This window comes from Coffea eugenioides, chromosome 1 (assembly GCF_003713205.1).
Source record: "Coffea eugenioides isolate CCC68of chromosome 1, Ceug_1.0, whole genome shotgun sequence".
NCBI classification, from domain to species: Eukaryota; Viridiplantae; Streptophyta; class Magnoliopsida; order Gentianales; family Rubiaceae; genus Coffea; species Coffea eugenioides.
Window position 1 is genome coordinate 49564120 of NC_040035.1, and position 19760 is coordinate 49583879.

General features: G+C 38.8%; 5 protein-coding genes across 7 annotated transcripts; all 5 read left to right on the forward strand.

The window, feature by feature from the left end:
- The first annotated feature begins 87 nt into the window (after window positions 1–87).
- LOC113774194 lies at window positions 88–1976 on the forward strand. Its single transcript, XM_027318758.1, has 3 exons — window positions 88–414; window positions 617–1633; window positions 1713–1976. The coding sequence occupies exons 1-3, from the start codon at window positions 88–90 to the stop codon at window positions 1974–1976; spliced, it is 1608 nt and encodes a 535-aa protein (XP_027174559.1).
- A 2133-nt stretch (window positions 1977–4109) lies between these two features.
- LOC113761605 (ferredoxin-2, mitochondrial) lies at window positions 4110–4951 on the forward strand. Its single transcript, XM_027304677.1, has one exon. The coding sequence runs from the start codon at window positions 4162–4164 to the stop codon at window positions 4642–4644; it is 483 nt and encodes a 160-aa protein (XP_027160478.1). The 5' UTR covers window positions 4110–4161; the 3' UTR covers window positions 4645–4951.
- Window positions 4952–7729: 2778 nt separating this feature from the next.
- LOC113780421 (serine/threonine-protein phosphatase 7 long form homolog) lies at window positions 7730–13844 on the forward strand. 2 transcript variants are annotated; one of them, XM_027326230.1, is made up of 6 exons: window positions 7730–8188; window positions 9138–9338; window positions 10237–11848; window positions 11945–12115; window positions 12202–12645; window positions 12749–13844. In XM_027326230.1, exons 3-6 carry the CDS (start codon window positions 10244–10246, stop codon window positions 13043–13045), a joined length of 2517 nt encoding a protein of 838 aa, XP_027182031.1. In that variant the 5' UTR covers window positions 7730–8188; window positions 9138–9338; window positions 10237–10243; the 3' UTR covers window positions 13046–13844. The 2 variants fall into 2 exon arrangements, with proteins under 2 accessions (XP_027182031.1, XP_027182028.1); XM_027326227.1 differs by having other exon boundaries at window positions 7730–7847.
- A 633-nt stretch (window positions 13845–14477) lies between these two features.
- LOC113781084 (calmodulin-like protein 3) lies at window positions 14478–15648 on the forward strand. The gene has a single exon (XM_027326931.1). The coding sequence runs from the start codon at window positions 14705–14707 to the stop codon at window positions 15155–15157; it is 453 nt and encodes a 150-aa protein (XP_027182732.1). The 5' UTR covers window positions 14478–14704; the 3' UTR covers window positions 15158–15648.
- A 539-nt stretch (window positions 15649–16187) lies between these two features.
- Window positions 16188–19197, forward strand: LOC113778243 (uncharacterized CRM domain-containing protein At3g25440, chloroplastic). 2 transcript variants are annotated; one of them, XM_027323612.1, is made up of 4 exons: window positions 16188–16445; window positions 16553–16868; window positions 17245–17652; window positions 17803–19197. In XM_027323612.1, exons 1-4 carry the CDS (start codon window positions 16330–16332, stop codon window positions 18343–18345), a joined length of 1383 nt encoding a protein of 460 aa, XP_027179413.1. In that variant the 5' UTR covers window positions 16188–16329; the 3' UTR covers window positions 18346–19197. The 2 variants fall into 2 exon arrangements, with proteins under 2 accessions (XP_027179413.1, XP_027179493.1); XM_027323692.1 differs by having other exon boundaries at window positions 16556–16868.
- Window positions 19198–19760: the final 563 nt, after the last annotated feature.

Genomic DNA, 19760 nt, shown 5'->3' on the forward strand with positions numbered 1-19760 from the left:
GAGAAGATCAAGGGGTCAGCTGAGTCACAATACAAGAAAATATGACAATATTGTGAAGAAATTAAAAGGACTCATCCTGGCAGTACAATGGAGGTTATGTTCACTCCATTTAGAGAACCTGGATGTAATCCAAGGTTCATGAGGATGTACTGCTGCCTTGGCCCACTGAAGAAAGGCTTTAAAGATGGGTGCAGACCTATTTTGTGTTTGGATGGATGTCATATTAAAGGTAGATACCCAGGCCAGCTGTTGACAGCTATTGCAGTGGATCCCAACAATGGCTTTTGGCCAGTTGCATGGGCAGCTGTTGAAAAGGAGGCCACGGAGCAATGGAGATGGTTCCTAACCCTCTTGAGTGGCGACCTGGAAATACAGAACCAGGGACATTATACTTTCATGTCTGACCAGCAGAAGGTAAAAGCTTAATGAGAGCTCTAAAACTTTTATTCTATGGTAAAAATAAGCCCATTAACTTTGTATAGCAGAATTTAAGCCCCTTAACTTTTAGTGTAGGTAAAAACAAGCCCCTGAACTTTTAATATAGCATACTTGTTGCCCTCAAACTCACCACTTGGCTTGGATATCTAACTTATACCTGTTGTGATATTTTTTGTAGGGACTGGACAGAGCACTCGCAGAGGTTCTACCAAATTCTGAACACAGATACTGTGTTCAACACATGTATAGGAATTTCAAGAAGAAACATCCAGGATTAGGTTTAAAGGATCGATTGTGGCATATAGCAAGCACCACAACAGTTGAACATTTCAACCAAGCCTTGGATGACCTTGAAGCCTATGACAAAGAAGCACATGCATGGGTGAAGAAGGGACCACACCCTCGACATTGGTGTAAGGCCTTTTTTTCCAAACATACACAGTGTGATATGTTGGTTAATAACCTGTGTGAATCATTTAATGCCCATATTTTAGAGGCTAGGGACCAGCCTATTATTTCTATGATGGAGGCTATTAGGGAATACCTGATGGAAAGGATCCAAAAGAGAAGGGCAGCAATGGAAAAATACAAGTTAGATGGTGGACCACTCATTAGAGAAATTGTGGAAGAAAGGGTCAAACGTGCAGCACAATGGGAAATAACATGGAATTCTGGCTCAGGTTATCAAGCAAAAGGGCCACGGGGAGCCCAATTTGCTGTTGACCTTGACAAAAATGAGTGCACCTGCAATTTGTGGGCCTTGAGTGGCATTCCATGTTCCCATGCAATTGCTGCTCTACATAGAGCTAAAAAGGATCCCTACAAAATGTTGGCTAAATGCTATCATAGGGAGGTATTTTTTACCATCTATGATAATGTGTTGCAGCCTATTAATGGAGATATTCAGTGGCCACAGTCAAACATGCTGGAGTTGGACCCACCAGCAAGTGTCACTCAACCTGGTAAGCTAAAGAAAGCTAGAAAGAGAGATGTTACAGAAGGAAAAGATCATGGCAAAAGGTTGCGAAAGAGGGTTGTAATCCACTGTAGAAAGTGTGGAGGGATTGGACATAATGCTAAAACTTGCAAGAATCCTCCTAAGTCATCTACTGAACAGCAACCTTCTCAACAACCACCACCTACTGGACAACCATGTAATCAGCAGCAGCACGAAGCACCAACAAAAAGACAACGTGTGCGTTTGCACTTCATTATAACTTTCAGCCTGTTTGTGACCTTTTTTTGTGATCTGAAATGCTTTCTTTAATATGTAGGTAAGCAAGAATCAGGGACAAAGAAATCAGCAAAAAACTCAGCAGCAGCCAACACATCAACCTCAGTCCCAGCCTTCTCAGCAGCCACCAACACATCAACCTCAGTCCCAGCAATCCACCTCAAGACCACCAGTTCATAGGCACAAGAGAAGTACATCAAAAAGGCCACTGACAGAAGCAGACAAAGGTTTTATTAATCTCAACTATGCTTATTTGGGTAAAGATCCACCTTTCAATGTTGGAAACTGGCAAGGGAAGAGGTGAAGGAAGAGGAAGAGGCAGGGGAAGGGGAAGAGGAAAGGGTCCATCTAGAACAAGTTCTTGAAGTATTGCTGGACCTGCAAATATTTTTGTGTGATTTTGTTGACTGTAAATGAATGTAACTAGAATGTTGAAACTATAAATGATATTTTTTTGAATAGGCTTTTGTGGGGAATCAAAGCATGTGCCTGTGCTTGGTATCTAGCAATATGGACACAGGTCACTGCTTTTTGTGTATTTGTCTGTTTCCTATGAAAGTGATTGTTGACTGTGCTTTTTGTGTATTTGTCTGTTTCCTATGAAAGTGATTGTTGACTGTATTTACAGGCAAACATCATTGTAATTTCCTTTTGCTAATTATATTCTAATGTTATGCAGTTACTATCTTATATTTGTATGGTTTGGTATAGCAGTTTTTGTTGACTAGATAAATCAAATACATCTAACAAAGCCCATGACATGCGAATTGGGATAAATAATTCTCATCACATTACTTGCCGAAAATTACAGTTAGCATTGATTGGGTTCAACCACGCTTTTACACTAATCTGTGGGTACAACAAAGACTTGTTTAAGCTAAACAATACAATATACTTCTCCCTAACCATCTGCATCATACACTATAGATCCATTTGCTCCATCCATGGTCCTCAAAACTGGCAGTACCGATGGCAATATGTTACACTTACACACTGCCCTTCATGTATCGTCTTCAATTTACATAATCCCATTACATTTATTCCCAATTTGGAGCATCCCAAGAGAGACTCCACCTGCAATTTTTTTCTCTGTAAGCACCATTATTACAGCAACCAACCAACTTACCACAAAAACCCTTACAGGAACTTATTCAACCATTTTTGCCACCGCAGCTGCTTCTCTGTTTCTCTCAATTTTGCCTTCAACTTGGCAGCTTTTGCCTCGGATCTCGCGGCTGCAGTTTCAAATTCGTCTTTTTGCTTTTCTGTTGCATTGATCCTCCTTAGAAGGCCTGGTATCAGCTCAATAGAACGACGGCACATCTCGTCGTCAATCCAATTCCAATACCCGCAGCCACCAACTTCTTCTGAGCAAACGGCGTACCTTCTTCCTGGATTTCTATCAGTCCAAGAAGTAATCATCTTCGTGACTTTACCACAACGACAAGTAGGAAGCAGAGGGCCGCGATATTTGCGCATTTTTTCCTTCCCTTCACAAAGCTTTTACCTTCTCCCCCTTTTTTTTTTTCCTTTCAGACTTCTCTCTTGCTTCAATATCGATGATTTTCCGGCCTGATTTGCCACTCCTTGTTGCTTCAATCTCGATGATACCCAAACCCGACAGTGCTGATTCTCTCTTGCTCTTCTCCCTCCGCAAAGATCCTTAAGGGAAAATGAAAATGGGTAAGGAAAATGTAGGAAAGATTTTCTCTTGCCACTCCATTGTTGCTGTGAAGTTTCGACTAGCAGTTGGGTTGGGTTGGGTTCGAAAAATGGAAAGGAGGGAGGAGTTGTGCCCTTTTTGTTTAGAATATGCGGACAAAAATGCCCTTTGAAGAAGCACACTTGCATTCGTGTGAATTGGTCCTCCGATTGCAAAACCGGAGAAACTGGCTAAAAGAGCCACGGTTTTCCACTTTTACAAGTTCAAGGGCTTAAAGTCATCAAAAAATAGATGAGGGGCTTAATTTTACCTAGACAAATAATTAAAGGACCAATTGGATAATTTGCCCTTTACAGTAATACTTCTCCTATAACTTAATACTACAAAGAGTACAAGAGCAAAGAAAACTTTTCACCTCCCTGCTTTTCTTGTCTTTACGCAATAACGTTTTCTTATCGGACTTTTTCTCGAAAAAATTGTGTTTGATTTATATCTTATTCACATACACTGATTTACTTATATCGTTAATATATTTTTTTTTATCTAAAATATATCACATAAAAAATTTTACAGTATATTTTTAAAAAAATTATTTCAAATAATCTTCTATCCAAACGTGGCAAAGCGTTTCCAAAAAAAGATGTCGCACGTTCAACAATTTTGGGATTGCAAAAACGATGTCGCACGGTCTGCAATTATGAGGACCATCTAAACGACGTAGTAATAGACGACGCAGAGAAGAATATCAAATTGCGCGCTTTTAACAAAGGTAAATTTCCCATTTTATGAAACCCTCGGACCTTCTTCCAGTCCTCCAACAGCAACAATGGCGATCGCAGCTCTGCAGAGACTCGCTTCTCAGGTCTCCAAAAGCCCCTCCTTATCCCTTTGCTCCAGAGCCATAATCAACCGCTCTTCCGCCTCCCTTTCCTCATCCCCCTCAGCTAAGGTTGCGGATCGCATCGTCAAGCTTTCCGTAGTCGATCCGGACGGCATTAAGCGAGAAGTAGTCGGTCTCTCGGGTCAAACTCTCCTAAAAGCTTTGGCTAACCACGGCTTAATCGACCCGGCTTCCCACCGGCTTGAGGAGATTGACGCTTGCTCGGCTGAGTGCGAGGTCCACATCGCTCAGGAGTGGCTCGAGAAGCTGCCGCCTCCTACTTATGACGAGCAGTATGTGCTGAAGAGGAATTCTCGGGTTAGGGTTTTGAACAAACACTCTCGGCTTGGATGTCAGGTGGTTCTCACCCCTGAGCTTCAGGGGATGGTCGTTGCTTTGCCGGAGCCCAAGCCATGGGATATTCCGTAAAGGTCTCTTGGTACATTGACAAATGGAAGGCATTTTCTGTAAGGTTGATTCACGAAATGAAAACCTAATGCTTCTTTTTTCTTTGTGGAAATAATGTGTATGCATATTGGGGGACACTTAAAAGCTGAGATTTTGGTGGAATGTTTTGGACTGATTTGGCAAATTTGGGTAAAAGTTTTCTCCAATTTGATGTATGGAGAATTACTTCAAGTTATGTTTATCGAACGCTTAGTCCTGACAATTGGATTGTTCATTCTGAAGTTTTCTTCTTTCACTTCCAGTATTCAGTGGCTCTTAGTTTACTTTTTCTTTACTGTTGCATCACAGACTCACAGTTGTATGTCTTCCTATGTTATCTAGAATCTTTTAGAGATTTGCATCTGGCCCGCATTTTCCACTGTTGACGTTAAATGAAAGGAGAGTTTGCCATAGAAGATAAAGTAGTGAAGCTGTCGAGCTTTTGTAGTTTGCTCTGCTTCTGAGAAGTTTTGATGCCTATGTGCTCTGGGCTAGTGATTGACGAGTTTCAGTCAGCTTTTTGTTGCACTGATTACAGTAGCCAGTTGAATGTGAAAAGGGAGATTTTTTTTTTTTTTTTAGAGTTCGCCATTATAATTGCAGGTTACCTTCTTTGGAATTCATTCTATGTATAAGTTTCTTTTTTTCTTTTCTTCCTGATTTTTGGTTGTAGATGCTTTCCTTCTCTTCTATCTGGGTTTAGTTGTTAGGTGGGTTGATTGTTGGTAAAAGAAAGGAGTGGGGGAAGAGGAGATCAAAGTATGCCATCTCTATTTGCTTGCCAAATGAAGTTCTATAACAATCTGAGAATCTTATCTTTCACTAGGTATTCATTTGTAATCTGGGTTCTCATGACACATTTTTCTTAGTATTCCTATTTAAGGCTACTGCAACGGTACAATGAGATGTCTATACTGGTTAAATCACCTGGCACCCAATGTATCATCCATTTTTAACTTGATGGAGTAGGGTTTGGTTTAAAGACAATTGATGAACCTTTTTCCTCAATGTGTTATTACAGTGAACCAGTAAGGAACTTGGGTAGCGGGTCACAAGAATGCGGGTTTTCAGCTAAATTTGCTGTATGTTATACTGCATATGCCTTTGGAAGAAGTTTATGTGTTAAATAGCTCTTTTCTCTCTCTCTGTCTCTCTTGTTCTAAGCACTACTTTTTCCCTGGATGGATTTGTATGCACTCTTGATTGTGGTTAAAGATAGTATTTGTTTTATTTTCTTAAAAAATGTTTGTAACAAGTATGGTGGAGGCAATTTATCCTTATAATTGGTTTAGGGAGAATTTTGAAGAAACTTCTCTGCATTGTATTTGACTATTGTTTGTGGTATGGATGGCTTGTCATGAAATTGCATTATAAAGTTTTCGAAATTCTCTTCCTCTACTGCTTCCACCCTCTTCTCTGTCTCTTTTGTCTTCTATTTAAGTAGCTTTACCCTGAATATTAGTAGGCTAATCGATGAGTGGGCATATATTTGCTGTGTTTAAAGCTCCAAGTTACATTGTTGCATATGTTGTATATGAGTACTAGCTGCCATTTGAGATTGAGTTAGGCTTTCCGTTTAGCAGATGTGTTTAGTTTGTGAGCTTTCCTGATCTTAAAGATAGTCTCATCCACCTCATCCGTTGGAATGTGGTCTTTTTAGCGCTACTAATTCTCTTTATCTTTATTTTCCTTTTTATTTGTCTCTTTATCGCCCTTATCTCTTTATACATATTTTGCTCCTCTCCTTTGCCCTTGGTGACTATTTCTCCTTGTGCAGTGGTTTATTTTGAGCAGCTCTTCAAAGATGTCCTTGACATTGTGATTTGCGAATTGTCTCTTGTAAACAAGAAGCAGAGCTTCTGCGGTTATCCAACTATCCAGACCGAATGTTCACGCTAGCATAGAAATTAAAGATGACGGGTGGTTGAAGGCTAATGTATAGATATTAGATAGGTTCACACCAGCAGAGATAGGTTTAATATTAAGTCCCACTTGAACCTCATCTATTGAAGGCTAATACAGTTGCCAACTTTCAACTCAGCAAGAGAGAGCATATGTTCGGGGTGTTCCTGCTTCCCGTTCGTTTTGTTTCGACTTTAGTACTTTCGGGATGGAATGAAATAGTAAACTTTTTGGATGATGGTATGGCCAACCAGCAGTGCTGTTGCCTTTAAAAAATCACAAAAAAAGATGTCAATAGTGAAAATGGTAATTTGTGAACATCCCTACCAGCTCGATTCTTAATTTCCAGTTAGGAGGAGATTAACTACAAAGCTATTAACCTCCCAGTTGGTTGCTACTCTTGAATGGCAATGGCAATGGCAATGGCAATGGCAATCATCATGGAAAGTTCCTCAATTGGAATGGGTTTAAACCATTTCTTTCAAGTGTTTGATTTGCGGAAGCAATGGGAATCATTATAAAGATTTTTGTTTGGTACGCACAGACTCATCAATAAGAATGGAAGACAAATTCCAATAGTATTTTTCCTTAGTAAAGAAATAAAGAGACGCTGATCTCATTAATAATCACCATACCATATTATATTGAAGATATCTATTTTGTTCAAAAGACTTCTCGGATAGAGCCATAGCAAAACAAATTTTCAAATCCATATAGAGCCATAGTTGTGTACTAATAAACATGGAAAAATAGACGGAAGCAATTAAAGTTCATCTCAAACTTTAATTTCAAATAATAGAGAAACTATATTAAACTACTCGTGTTGGGAAAGTCAAATCACTTTTTATCACATTCTGATATAGTTCATTTTTTAATTATATACATGTTATTATTCATATTTAAATTTAAATTTTAAATTTATGATGATAACGTTAAAAAGAAAAGTACAAACATCACAATTGAATTACTATTTAAAAAATTGATTTCCTCGAAACATACAAAATAATTGGGATGAAAAAAGTGGCACAAAAGCAATGATTGTCCAAAAATGAAGGCCGTCGCCACTTCAGTTATGCTAAGCCCAAAGCATGCGACCGCTTGCCAATTTAATCCCAACAAAAATGGGTCGAACTAAAAAAGCCCATCTGAAACGTAGAACCCTAATATCCACCGTTGTTCTTCGGTTGTTAAATGTATTCCCCCTGTATTCGATAGTGAGGGCTCCTTCCTCTATATATCCTTTCGCCGGAACCAAGCTTTGAACCGCTGGAGCGGCATCAGGCGTAAGCTATTTTTCTCTTTTCTCTGATCAGTAGTCATCTCCCCTTCCCTTGTTTGTTATATGCGTTTTGCTTTCTGGAAAAATACCACCATTCCTAGTGTTTGCCTGGTCTTAGCGAGGGAAAAAGACGAAAAAAAAAAGAGTTTTTATTTTCTTCTGTTTTTCATCATTTAAAAAAAAAACCATCAAAACAAAGAGAAGCAAGTCAGCTTCTTGGCTGGATCCGATTGCTAAAAAGCGGGCCAGGCAATTAATTTCAAAAAAATCTTGCGATAAGAAAGTCGCCAGTATCACTCGCCTGGATCTGATGCTTAGCTGATTTTTCAGGCCCTTTTTCTACTGGTACATACTGCTGCTGCTGCTGCTTTACTTTTACTCTCCTTTTTTTTCCGCGTTTTTCTTTTGCTTGGTAATATTTTCTAAGGAGTAATTGGGATTGGGAGTTTTTGGTCTTTTTCTTCTATTTTCTGGGAAAAGGTTGGGGGGGCGCTTAAGCTTGTAGGTAGTTTGTTCGGGCAACCGCACTCTGTCCCAAAACTGTATGCAAGTGTTTTGTGGCAATTTCTTCGTTTGCCAAATTAAAAAAAAGGCGGAACTCTTACTTATTTGAGTTCTGTGATTCCAATTAGCTCGTCCATTAGATCTTTTCTTCAAATCCTATGATCTCAATGGACACATGGTTGGATTACATTTATCCATTCTTTTCCTTAATCATTCATTTGTTTCGCTGTTTGATCATTCTGAGATGAGCAAAATAGTTATTGCGATTGGATTCCTTCAAGATGGGAATTTTGCTGCTCTGCTTAACAAACAACTTAAAGCTAACTTGATGGCAAATGTTTCCCACTTCCCACAATCCCCAAACGAGAAGGTCGGTCGGTAAATGGGATTTCAAAACTTTTAATTGTTCGGTGATGAATCAAACGCGAAGAAGTCATGCCGCAATGGACTGAATGTGAACCTACCGAATCCGTATTATACATACATTGTACTCCACTATGTAATAGATAATAAATTACAAAGCGCGGTTGTGCTGAGTCAGCACAGGGCACCAAAATATTTATTTTTTTGAAAAAACTTAGACCAGGCATGTTGGGTGGGTTAACAGATTTTTTTTTAATAATTTTAAAAAATAGCCATTGGGTACTGTTCGCTGATCAACGGCTAGATCATCAATTAGTACCACTTCTAGCCCTGTAAAGCTCATTTCTCAGAAGTCAGAACCTTCCTATCTCTCTCTCTCTAAGATTACCTTTTTTCTCCTCTCTCTCTCTCTCTCTCTCTCTCACAGAGCTTCTTCGTTGCACCGGACGGGACGCTCTTTCTCCTTTCGACTCTCTCCCCCTCTAACAAAAAGGAACTCTCATTCACATTCACATTCACATTCAGTAAGGTCAGCTGGAAAGGGAATCCGTCTGCTCCTCTCGCGTCACCACAAAACACCCCGTCATATTTTCGAGTGTCAGGCACCACAAGGCAAACAAATCTTGAGGCAAGTGGAATACTTGTTTAATCTTATTTGTATGTACTTTCTTGATTGTCTTATTTAATTTTATGTAGTTGGTTTTAAACAGAGAATGTATTCTATATTATTGTATGGTAAATTTTGTAATATTGTTTTATGTTATGTTGTTCTAGTCCAACCATGTAAATTAACAGTTAATAAATTTAAAATAATGGTTCATAACAATAAAATAATTTAGAATTCATAATTTATTTAATGTATATGATATTGAAGAGCAAATTAATATAGTATAAATATTTTATTCGTACTTTTTTTTTTTTATAAATAGATGAAATCAACGTAGTACTAACGTAATTTTATAATATTAAATTTTTTAATTGGCCATGTGATTAGTTTAATTAGTTACTAATTTAATGGGCTAACTACAGGATTATAAATAAATTAATTTAGGTGTAATTAATATAGTTTTGACTTGTAGATAAATAAATTAATTACAAGAAATTTATAATATACATAAGTGCAATCAATTAAGTGTAGTTAATCATTCAATTAAGTGTAATTAATCAGTTAAGACTTCAAGTAGGTGTAATTAATGTAGTTAAAACTGGTAATTAATATAATTATTTGACCTCCTGCTTAGTTAGATTATTTAGGTTATAATTGAATTGGTAGAATATGGGAGTAAGAAAAAATTAATGCAGGGGTAATTACTGTAGTTTTAAATGTAATTAATTATGTTTGATTAATAGTGCAAATAGGTGTAATCAATGTAGTTAATAATTTAAATAAGTGTAATTAATCTAATTAATTATTTAGATATGTGTAATTATTGTAGTTATTGATTTAACTTGGTGTAATTAATGTAGTTTTAACATGTAATTTTAATTGATAATGAGATTATTAAATTAATGTTATGCTAGATTAGGTGGAACATGTCAAGCGATAATTCCTTGGTAATTCAACTTTATTGGGGAGGCAAAATTATATATGCTGGAGGATCAATGTTTTACGATCCCCCGATGCCGAAAAAGGTTATGTTCCTTAGAGAAAGGGTAGGCTTTAATGAGTTGATAGACAAAGTATACAGCATTATGGGTCTAGACCAGAATCGACATAAGATTAGTTTGATATTTCGAAATTGTGTGCAACATGGTGTGTTTGGTGCGATGCCTTTGGTAGATGATAATGGAGTTGATGGAATGTACTTTTTAAAAGCCAAAAGTGGGCATGCCACTGAGATTTATGTGGAGGTGGAGGAGCTCTTAGGTTTGAGACAATGTGATAATCAGACCTTGCCAATAGCAAGTCCACATAGAGATGTCCAACAGGCTCAAAGAGGACGAAAAAGAGGTAGTGAGCACCGTATAGAGAAGGATTGTCCCAGTAGTAGTCACATGCCAACATTGGAGACTCGTGATTCGAACACTAATGCAGCTACAGTGCTTGATGCTGCAACAAATACTGATATTGAGTTGGTAGATGTGGATGTGGACTCTGAACCAGAACCAGAGGCTGATGATTTTGGTGATAATGACCATGAATATGATACATCTGGGCAGGCAGGCAACTCAGGCGAAGGGGCTACCACTCATGATCACGCGAGTCCTAGTGTAGCACCACATCTACGTTCTAGAAGCACACTTGAACCAGAACCAGAGGCTGATGATTTTGGTGATAATGACCATGAATATGATACATCTGGGCAGGCAGGCAACTTAGGCGAAGGGGCTACCACTCATGAACATGCGGGTCCTAGTGTAGCACCACATCTACGTTCTAGAAGCACACCACCTCCGCATCCCGGTCCGATTGATCCGAGCGTTTTGTATCTGCAGACGCATCACAGATCCACTGCGGTCTTTCATGGCGCAGGCGACGTCCTTGATGTGAGACGTTGTGATAAAAAGTTTTTTGATATCTTTAGACATTCTGACCCTCGAATATCTCGCTACATTGACATAGCTGGTTTTGGTGGGGTACGTAGGGCCGGTTATCTTCAGGTAAACCATGGCTTGATCACCGCGCTAGTTGAGCGCTGGAGACAGGAGACACACACATTTCATCTTCCTGTTATGGGTGAGGCGACTGTCACATTGCAGGATGTTGAGGTACTATGGGGCTTGCCCGTGGATGGGTTGCCGGTTACTTTGATCCATGTTAAACGAAGTCCACTTCAGCGCAAACATCTAGTTCAAGAGGTTTTGGGATTTTGGCCAGAGGATAATTGTTTCAGGGAAGGGCGGCTAAAGATGTCATCTATGTATGCACGACTAGGAACACAATTACCGCCAGATGCTCCAGATGAGATGGTTCGCCAGTATGCTCGAATGTGCATTCTAATTTTATTAGGCGGGTTGCTATTTGCAGACTCATGTGGTAATGTTGTTAGCCTTAACTGGCTCGATTATGTGCGTGATTTGGAGGCCATGAGTAAGTACAGTTGGGGGAGTGCAGTACTGGCCTGTTTATACTCACGTATGTGTCATGCATCGCATGTGGGGCAGAATACCACTGGTGGACCATACTTGTTACTACAGGTAAATAATTACATGCTTATTACATAATACATCATTTCGTACTATTGGAATGTGCATAAGAGTGTTCGTAGCATCATGATTTTATTAATGTAACAGCTATGGGCGTGGGAGCGGATTCCGACAATTCGTCCTGACGTATCTCTTCCACGATTGACTGGTGATTATCCTAGAGGAGGGAGATGGTCAGCCGAGCGTACTGGGGTTGACCCTCCTAGTCAGGACGTATCATATTATCGAGAGCAACTATCTTTGCTACGGATGGATCAAGTATTTTGGCAATTCCACTCAATTAACGATTAGCTATTATAAATTATAAAATTCATAAACTCCTTACTAGTTTACTCTTTTGACAGTTCATCTGGATGCCATACCCTGATGATGTACTAGCATCTTTGCCCGAATATTGCAGACGAGGCGCACGTATATGGAGGGCAAGGGTCCCGCTGATATTTTGGCACATTGTTGAGTTTTATTTCCCAGATCGAGTCTTGCGTCAATTCGGAATGAAGCAAAACATTCCCCAGAGCGTTGACACTGATCGGGGGGGATTGCATCAACTTGGTTTGGCCGGATTTGCAGGAAGAAATTGGGCTGAATTTCATAGTGTTTGGATAGGTCATTGGAATGACCGTGCTAATGCTGAAGTTTCAGGAGAGTCGACGCATACATTCAGTCCTTCAAACGACTATCTAAGCTGGTATCATCGTCACACCGTCTTGTATATTACACCTCCACTTCGCAAGCATCCGCAGTCCGGGCACGTGCACTATGAGGCTTCAGGACAGTTCGAGTATCTGGTGATTTTCTTGTTAATTTTGATATTCGAAGAAGCGTATTTTGTAAAAGTTGTTTTCTATTCTCACCGAAATGCTAACCGTTTGTGTATATTCATGAAAACAGATGGATAGTATGCATCGCATTGCCCACCAATCTTTGGACGGGCTCCAGCATGATGACCCTACACATAGTTTTCATCCGAGTCTAGTGATGATTGCGGATGAAGCATTCGGGTCTATGCAGTACCTTCGGCGATTTGATCGCATGATTTTCGAGCCCACGGAGCGACAGGACAGTGGTGCCTCTATGTCGCACAATATCCCTCACCAAAGGTCAGTTGGACGTCTTCCCAGCCAAACACGGGCATCATCTCGTGGAAGTAGACGTCACGAGCATGGCCTACGTGATGAAGTCAAATAACATTTGCTGTTTATTTAATTAAGAAGTAAAAATAATTGGATGGATAATTAAAATTAGATGGTTTACATAATTTAAGGTTATCCAAAAAAAAGATATTAAGAGAAAAATTGACACTCCATCGATATGAAGAGATTTTCCTACAAAAAGACTAATAATGTTTGGAGGTCGTCGTGTTTTTTTTTTGGCAATGCGGGCTCGTAATTCATGAAATAAAAAATTTTAATGGCTGTCGTGTTGACTCAGCACGATGGCCAGTTGTGATAATTTAAAAAAAAAATCATTTTACCCATCGAACTAACTCAGTTTGGTGGGCATGTATTAGTACATATAGATTCCGACAGTGACAATTGACCAGTTTTTTTGCCACCAATATATAGAGAAATTAATCCACCATTTTGGACCTTTTAAAATATATATGTATATTGACTTTCACTATCAAGTATGAGGTAGACTCCAATGGCTTAGCTGTAGATTGGACCATATATATATATGTGGGTCTTTGAAAAGCAGAAGCTGTTGCTGTTTAGATGTCCTGAGATGGGCAGTTTTCTTGCCCTGAAATAAGGTGATCATGGTCTTACTGGTCTGGCTTGTATCAGCAACTTGTGCAATTAATGATTCACGACATTTCATCAGTTCGAATTATAGCCATCACATTAGATTATTGCTTGTGCACCATGACTTGTGGAATCATGGATAAGTGAATTCTGCACAGAACTGAAAAAGTTCCTAGGCTGATAAATGTATTGATGTCTGACTCAAGCAACGAATTGAACACTTGAGAATAATTCCTCTGGACTAAAAATAAAAAATGGTGTGACGTGCAAAACTTGGCAGGCTGCCTTTTGATAAAATATTGGGTCAATTTTTCTTATCTTTTGCATCACTATTTTTTTTTTTTTTCTGATGGATGCAGCATCACTAATGTAAGACACTTCAGACTCGCAGGTCGAAGACGTAGTTCGAATCTCAACAATTAAATCTAATTATTTGGGTTTCGTTCTCGCTACTATAATGTCACCACGGTAAAATTCGACAAAATATATAAGCAGATTGACAACTTATCAATATGCTAGTCTTCAAATCCTCAATGGTCTATATAATGCAGTTGAAGTTTGACCAAAAAAAAAAAATCCTCAATGGTCTGAGGAGCTTTTGAAAAAGTCTAGACTGATGGGTTTACTTTGACTGTTACAGTCTGTCAGTCAGCCTATGTATCCAGAATGCGTCAATTATCGTACGGTACGAGTATTCATATTCTATTGCATTCTACAAAAACCAAAATCCCCAATTCAATTCCACAACTTTTAACCAGTCATTAGACGACTTTAGTGGGTATCCTCAAGTCCCTTTACATTCATCATAAAGCCCTGTGCATGCGTGTATATGTGTATATATATATATATATATCTCTATCTCTAACACAATTTGCCAACCATTTTCCCCGGGAATTTCGACCTTCCCTTTGGCTTTCCCATAATCCTCAAAATTTGTTAGCATCTCTTCCTTTTTTTTCCTAGTGATTTTTTTTTCCCTCTATCTGTATAACATGTAAAATTGTTGTCATTGTTTCTTTGTGTTCCTCTTTAAGCTGCATCCAGCGTACCTAAAGCCATCTGGTATGTGTTGTTGATAAACAAAAATTAGCCGGTTTAAGAAATGGATCCGGGAGAGCTCCGTCGGGTTTTCCAAATGTTCGACCGCAACGGCGACGGAAAAATTACAAAGAAAGAGCTGAATGACTCGCTACAGAACTTGGGAATTTACATCCCAGAAAAAGATCTCATCCAAATGATCGATAAGATTGACGTTAACCGAGACGGATATGTAGATATCGACGAGTTTGGGTCGTTGTACCAAACAATAATGGACGAGAGAGACGAGGAGGAGGACATGAGGGAAGCTTTCAACGTTTTTGATCAAAACGGAGACGGATTTATTACGGTGGAAGAGTTGAGATCGGTGTTGTCGTCGCTAGGGTTGAAACAAGGGAGAACCTTGGAAGACTGCAAGTTGATGATCAAGAAAGTTGACGTGGATGGAGATGGAATGGTAAATTACAGGGAATTCAGGCAGATGATGAAGGGTGGTGGATTTGCTGCCTTAACTTGAGGTCGACCCGGGAAAAAGAATTATTTTTCTTTCAAAATAGAAAGAAGAGAAAAGGGTTTCTTGAGAAATACTACTATTAATTACGTAATTTAAGTTAATAATTTGGCTTTGACTTTAATAACTATTGTAGAAGGAGATTTCATGGAGGAACAACCTTTCTTCATCATATAAAGGAGACCTCCAATGAGTGATGCTGCGCTAATTGCATCTCTCCAACTTCCGCAGATGGAATCGTATTTGTGGCTTTAATACTAATGTGCAAAAGTTTCATGTAATAGTGGGCTTGTAATGATTTAGATTTTTCTTTTAGTTAGTTTCTGGGGAATGGATCTTCTCTGGCCATTTTCTTCTCTGTTTCTTTTTTTTTTTTCCTAATAAGTCACTAACATTATTAGTTTTTGTGTTCTGTAATTTGATCTTCTCTTTTGTGAGAGGATTTGTGGACTCTTGTCTTGTATATAGCCGTGAAGACCGTGGCTTGTATATTTTCATTTGGATGAAGCTTTTCAATTGGTGAGAGCACTTTCAAACCAGCTAAGTTTCATGCCTTAATCATACAGTCCCAAGGCTCCCTTGCATGTCTTGAGGAGTTGCTTCTTGGAACATTTTGAGCTGCTTGGTAGTACAAAATGTATTGGGATGGTAATTGCAGCAGGGATAGCAAAAAGATCGGTTTTAATAGAACACCAATTATAAGGAAAAGGCTATGGTGCAAGACCCCACACCTAGACTAATTTCAAAAAAAAAAAAAAAAAAAAGAGTCAATTATCAGCAACAAACAACAGTAATCTACTAGAGATATATACCAATCAATTGACACTTGAAGAACAGCATAGTTAGAATAAACAATAATAGATAAATTTTGGTCTATATTAGTCAATCAATACTGGTTTAGAAGAAAAGCGATGAATAGACAAGAAATATCACCTGATCTCAAAAAATTTGTTGAGGAAGTGGAAAGATTGCCAAGAAATAGTTTTTTCTTTTCTTTTCTTTTTTCTCCTTCTGTCTTTCGTTTGAACCTCGAAATTCAGGCGAATGAAAGCCCAACTTCCGAATGAAGCCCAATCTACGCAAACATATGCAAAGGCCAAAAAACCCCCCTTTTCCCGCAAAGAAAGATCGGATACTCTTCACTGCTTTCTGTTCCCTTACAATTGTTGGACTCCAAGATGATGGTTAGGAGATTAAATTCTGCTTCAGCAAAACTTAGACATCTATTCTCTAATCAGTCTAATCATTTGTTCTTCTTGCCTTACTTATCTAATTCCATTATTTCCAAGCCCAGGTAATGACACATATATATTTTAGTAGTCTGCATTTTTTATTTTTGCAAATTAGGTTTGTTTTATCGCATAATCAATTTCTGGGTTCATATTGAATCTTATTGTATAGTAGTGTCTGTGGCGTTTTGTGCAAGGATTTTGGTAGAGAATCCTTAATTGGGCAAGGTTATGGATTCCAAAAGTGCAATCTTGGAGGTATTTCGTGGATACATTCTGGTCGATCTTTAAGCAGTGCAGATAAAGCTGTTGACAGCAATGGAAATGTTGGTGATGGTGGGGATGGTTTCAGTGAGGTAAAGAAGAAGAGGAAGAAACTCAAGGGAAAAAGGGCTGTGGTGAGGTGGTTGAAGTTCTTCAGGTGGAAGAAGAAGAAAGACTATGAGAGAATGACTGCCGAAGAAAAAATTGTTTACAAATTGAAAATGGTAAAGACTTTGCCACTCTTATAAAGTACAGTACTGGATATATGTTGCTTACGACAGCTTGCCATTCAGATCCCAAGTTTTTTTTTTCCCCTGTTTTATTCCCTGTGTATATGGATATGATTTAGAAGGGTTTAGCTCTATATATCTCAGATTCTCAATGGAGGTTCTTTGAATATTTTTTGCATCTGCTTGTGTCTAGCCTAATCAATGTAGCAGAGAGCTGTACTTACTATAACTGATTGTGAAGAGGATGTAATACGAACTGGTGGACCAGTTATAAACACATTCATGATGCACTTTGTCATGCTCTAGTGTGAGATGCATTAACCACGAACGGAATCTCTTGTGCTTTTTTTTTTTGCATCTTCCATCTTAGGCTCGGAAAAAAGAGGAAAGGCTTGTTGAATCTCTTCAAAAGATTGAGCCCAAGGAGTCATCTGAAACTACACATGATCCCGAGATATTGACTCCAGAAGAACACTTTTACTTTTTGAAGATGGGTCAGAAATGTAAGAATTATGTGCCTGTTGGAAGGCGAGGCATATACCAGGGTGTGATCCTAAATATGCACTTGCATTGGAAAAAGCATCAGACTTTGAAAGTGGTAGTGAAGACATTCTCTCCTGAAGAGGTCAGGGAGATTGCTGCTGAGCTGGCACGATTAAGCGGTGGGATTGTGCTTGACATTGAGGATGACAACACTATTATTATGTATAGGGGAAAAAACTACTCTCAGCCGCCAACAGAGATAATGTCTCCCCGGAGCACTCTCTCTAGGAAGAAGGTTGTACTCCTTTTATTGTGGTTCTGACCCTCTTTTTTTTTTTTTTTTTTTTTTTAAATTTTGTTTGGGGGTCTGGTTTACAATTCTTCATTTTCAGCTCCAGTCTCTTCTCTCTGTCCTTGTTCCACTCTCATTCGCCTCTGGATGCAGGCTTTGGATAAATCCAAATATAGGGATGCATTAAGAGCTGTTAGGAGATATATTCCCAGACTTGAGCAGGACCTTGAGCTTCTTCAAGCACAGGTAGAAAGCAAGGTTGATGCTTCTGCAGAAAATCAATCAACAACTGCTGAAACTGTTGACTCTACGTCGCCCTCAGACCTAACATTGGAGGGATCAGAAAGATTGAAAGAGTTGATATCTAAAAGTGATGAACTCAATGAGGATGATGACTCAATGATGGATTCGGGGTTGAATTCAGATTCTGATGCTTTATCAGATATATTTGAAACTGAGTCTGAGTCAGAGAATGAGGAGAAGTCGGAGCAGCATCTCTATCTAGATGTGTTTGAAAAGTTTCCGCCGCAAAGGTATGTAGAAATAGAAGATTTTGAAGAGCATGTGCGTCAAATATCGGCTGACTCAAGAAAAGAGAAATCATCAGGTCAGGGTGTAAATGTACCTGATCTTGATGAGGTTGATAAGATGGTTATACAAGCTGCATCACTTCTGAAGAACAAGAGGAGACGATGATGACTGGGCTATTTTCTGAGGATAATGCAATATACACAGAAGAAGAAATCGTAGCATTCCAGACCTCTGAGTACCTAAACTTTTGGACAATTCAAATTGCACCAGAGACATGAGAAAAAATGCTAAAGCTTCAGACACATCAGGCATTTTGTTTAGCGAGAAGCGGGACTGCAATTGTTTTGATAGGGACATGCAGGCTGGTTTGAGACGAAAGATCATCACTAACAAAGTGTGTCATGTACTGCCTAGCCGTTGGACATGCAATCTCATGGACTAGGTTGCTCTCTATTTTTTTTTTTTTTTTTTTGTGGATACGATAAATTATCCTACATTAGGGGAAGAGAGAGGGCTTGAAGAGGTTTCAGGATAACTCAGAAGGATAACTCAGAAGGAACTGAACCATTACCGGATCAGACGGATGCACGACGCACTTATCTAGATTTTTTGAGCAGAACCATTTTAATGCACTATGTACCCTCGTGGACTAGGTTTCTCATATTGGAAGGTCTCTCATATTGGACACTAATAGGACCCACTGGGTGCAATATATATTGATACGTTGTGTTTTCCGAGGGTTGTGAATGATGATAGTATCCCGGGTTGGAAGCTCATCAACTGTTGCTGCCAATCTTACTAAGGTTAAAGTTGGCCACTTGGACTATGTTTCTTGTCTGATTCTTGGGCAGATTACGCCAACTCCTTAAAGTGGATGGTCTCTTGCAGTGGCTTTGTTAACAATCGATTTGTTAAATCGATATAAAGTTTTATGACTGATTTTGTATTTAGCTTTGATAATTTCTTGTGCGAACTAGTCTTGGCAATGGGATGCATTGGACCTTTATTAGCAATTAACTGTCATATGCATATGCTGTGACTATATATTTTTTGTGACTAATGTATCTGACCAAAGGGCAATAATTAGAGCCAGCGTTGTGTGCTCTTTCCTTTAAAAGCCATCATATCTTAGTGGACGGTTGAGGAGGTGTTGGTCTCACGGGTGAGGTTGAGGTCCTAGCTTCAAGTGCCCTTCCCCCACTTCCGGTTTTTAAAATCTCAGCAAAAATGTTGTTGCCTGATTACGAGTAGCTGGAATGGGATTGAAATTTTTAGTCAGTCACTTTTCGTAGCTAATCTTTTTGAAACAAAACTAAAAGTTTAATATATTTAAATCAAGAACATTACAAATCAGAACTTCCAATTCGTCTAGCATTTGTGGCTTAGTTCATGCTCGCATGCTATCTCTAGCCTACTAGAAGATTTAACAAAAACAACCTAATTTAAAATAAGATGATAAGACTAATAACATCCCTAGCCTACTAGCGATAAGCAAAACAACCTGAATAAAATAAGATGATAGAGATTCATTATGCCCTCGTCCTCCAGAATTTTTCTACTATTAGGTGAGCCCTTCTCTA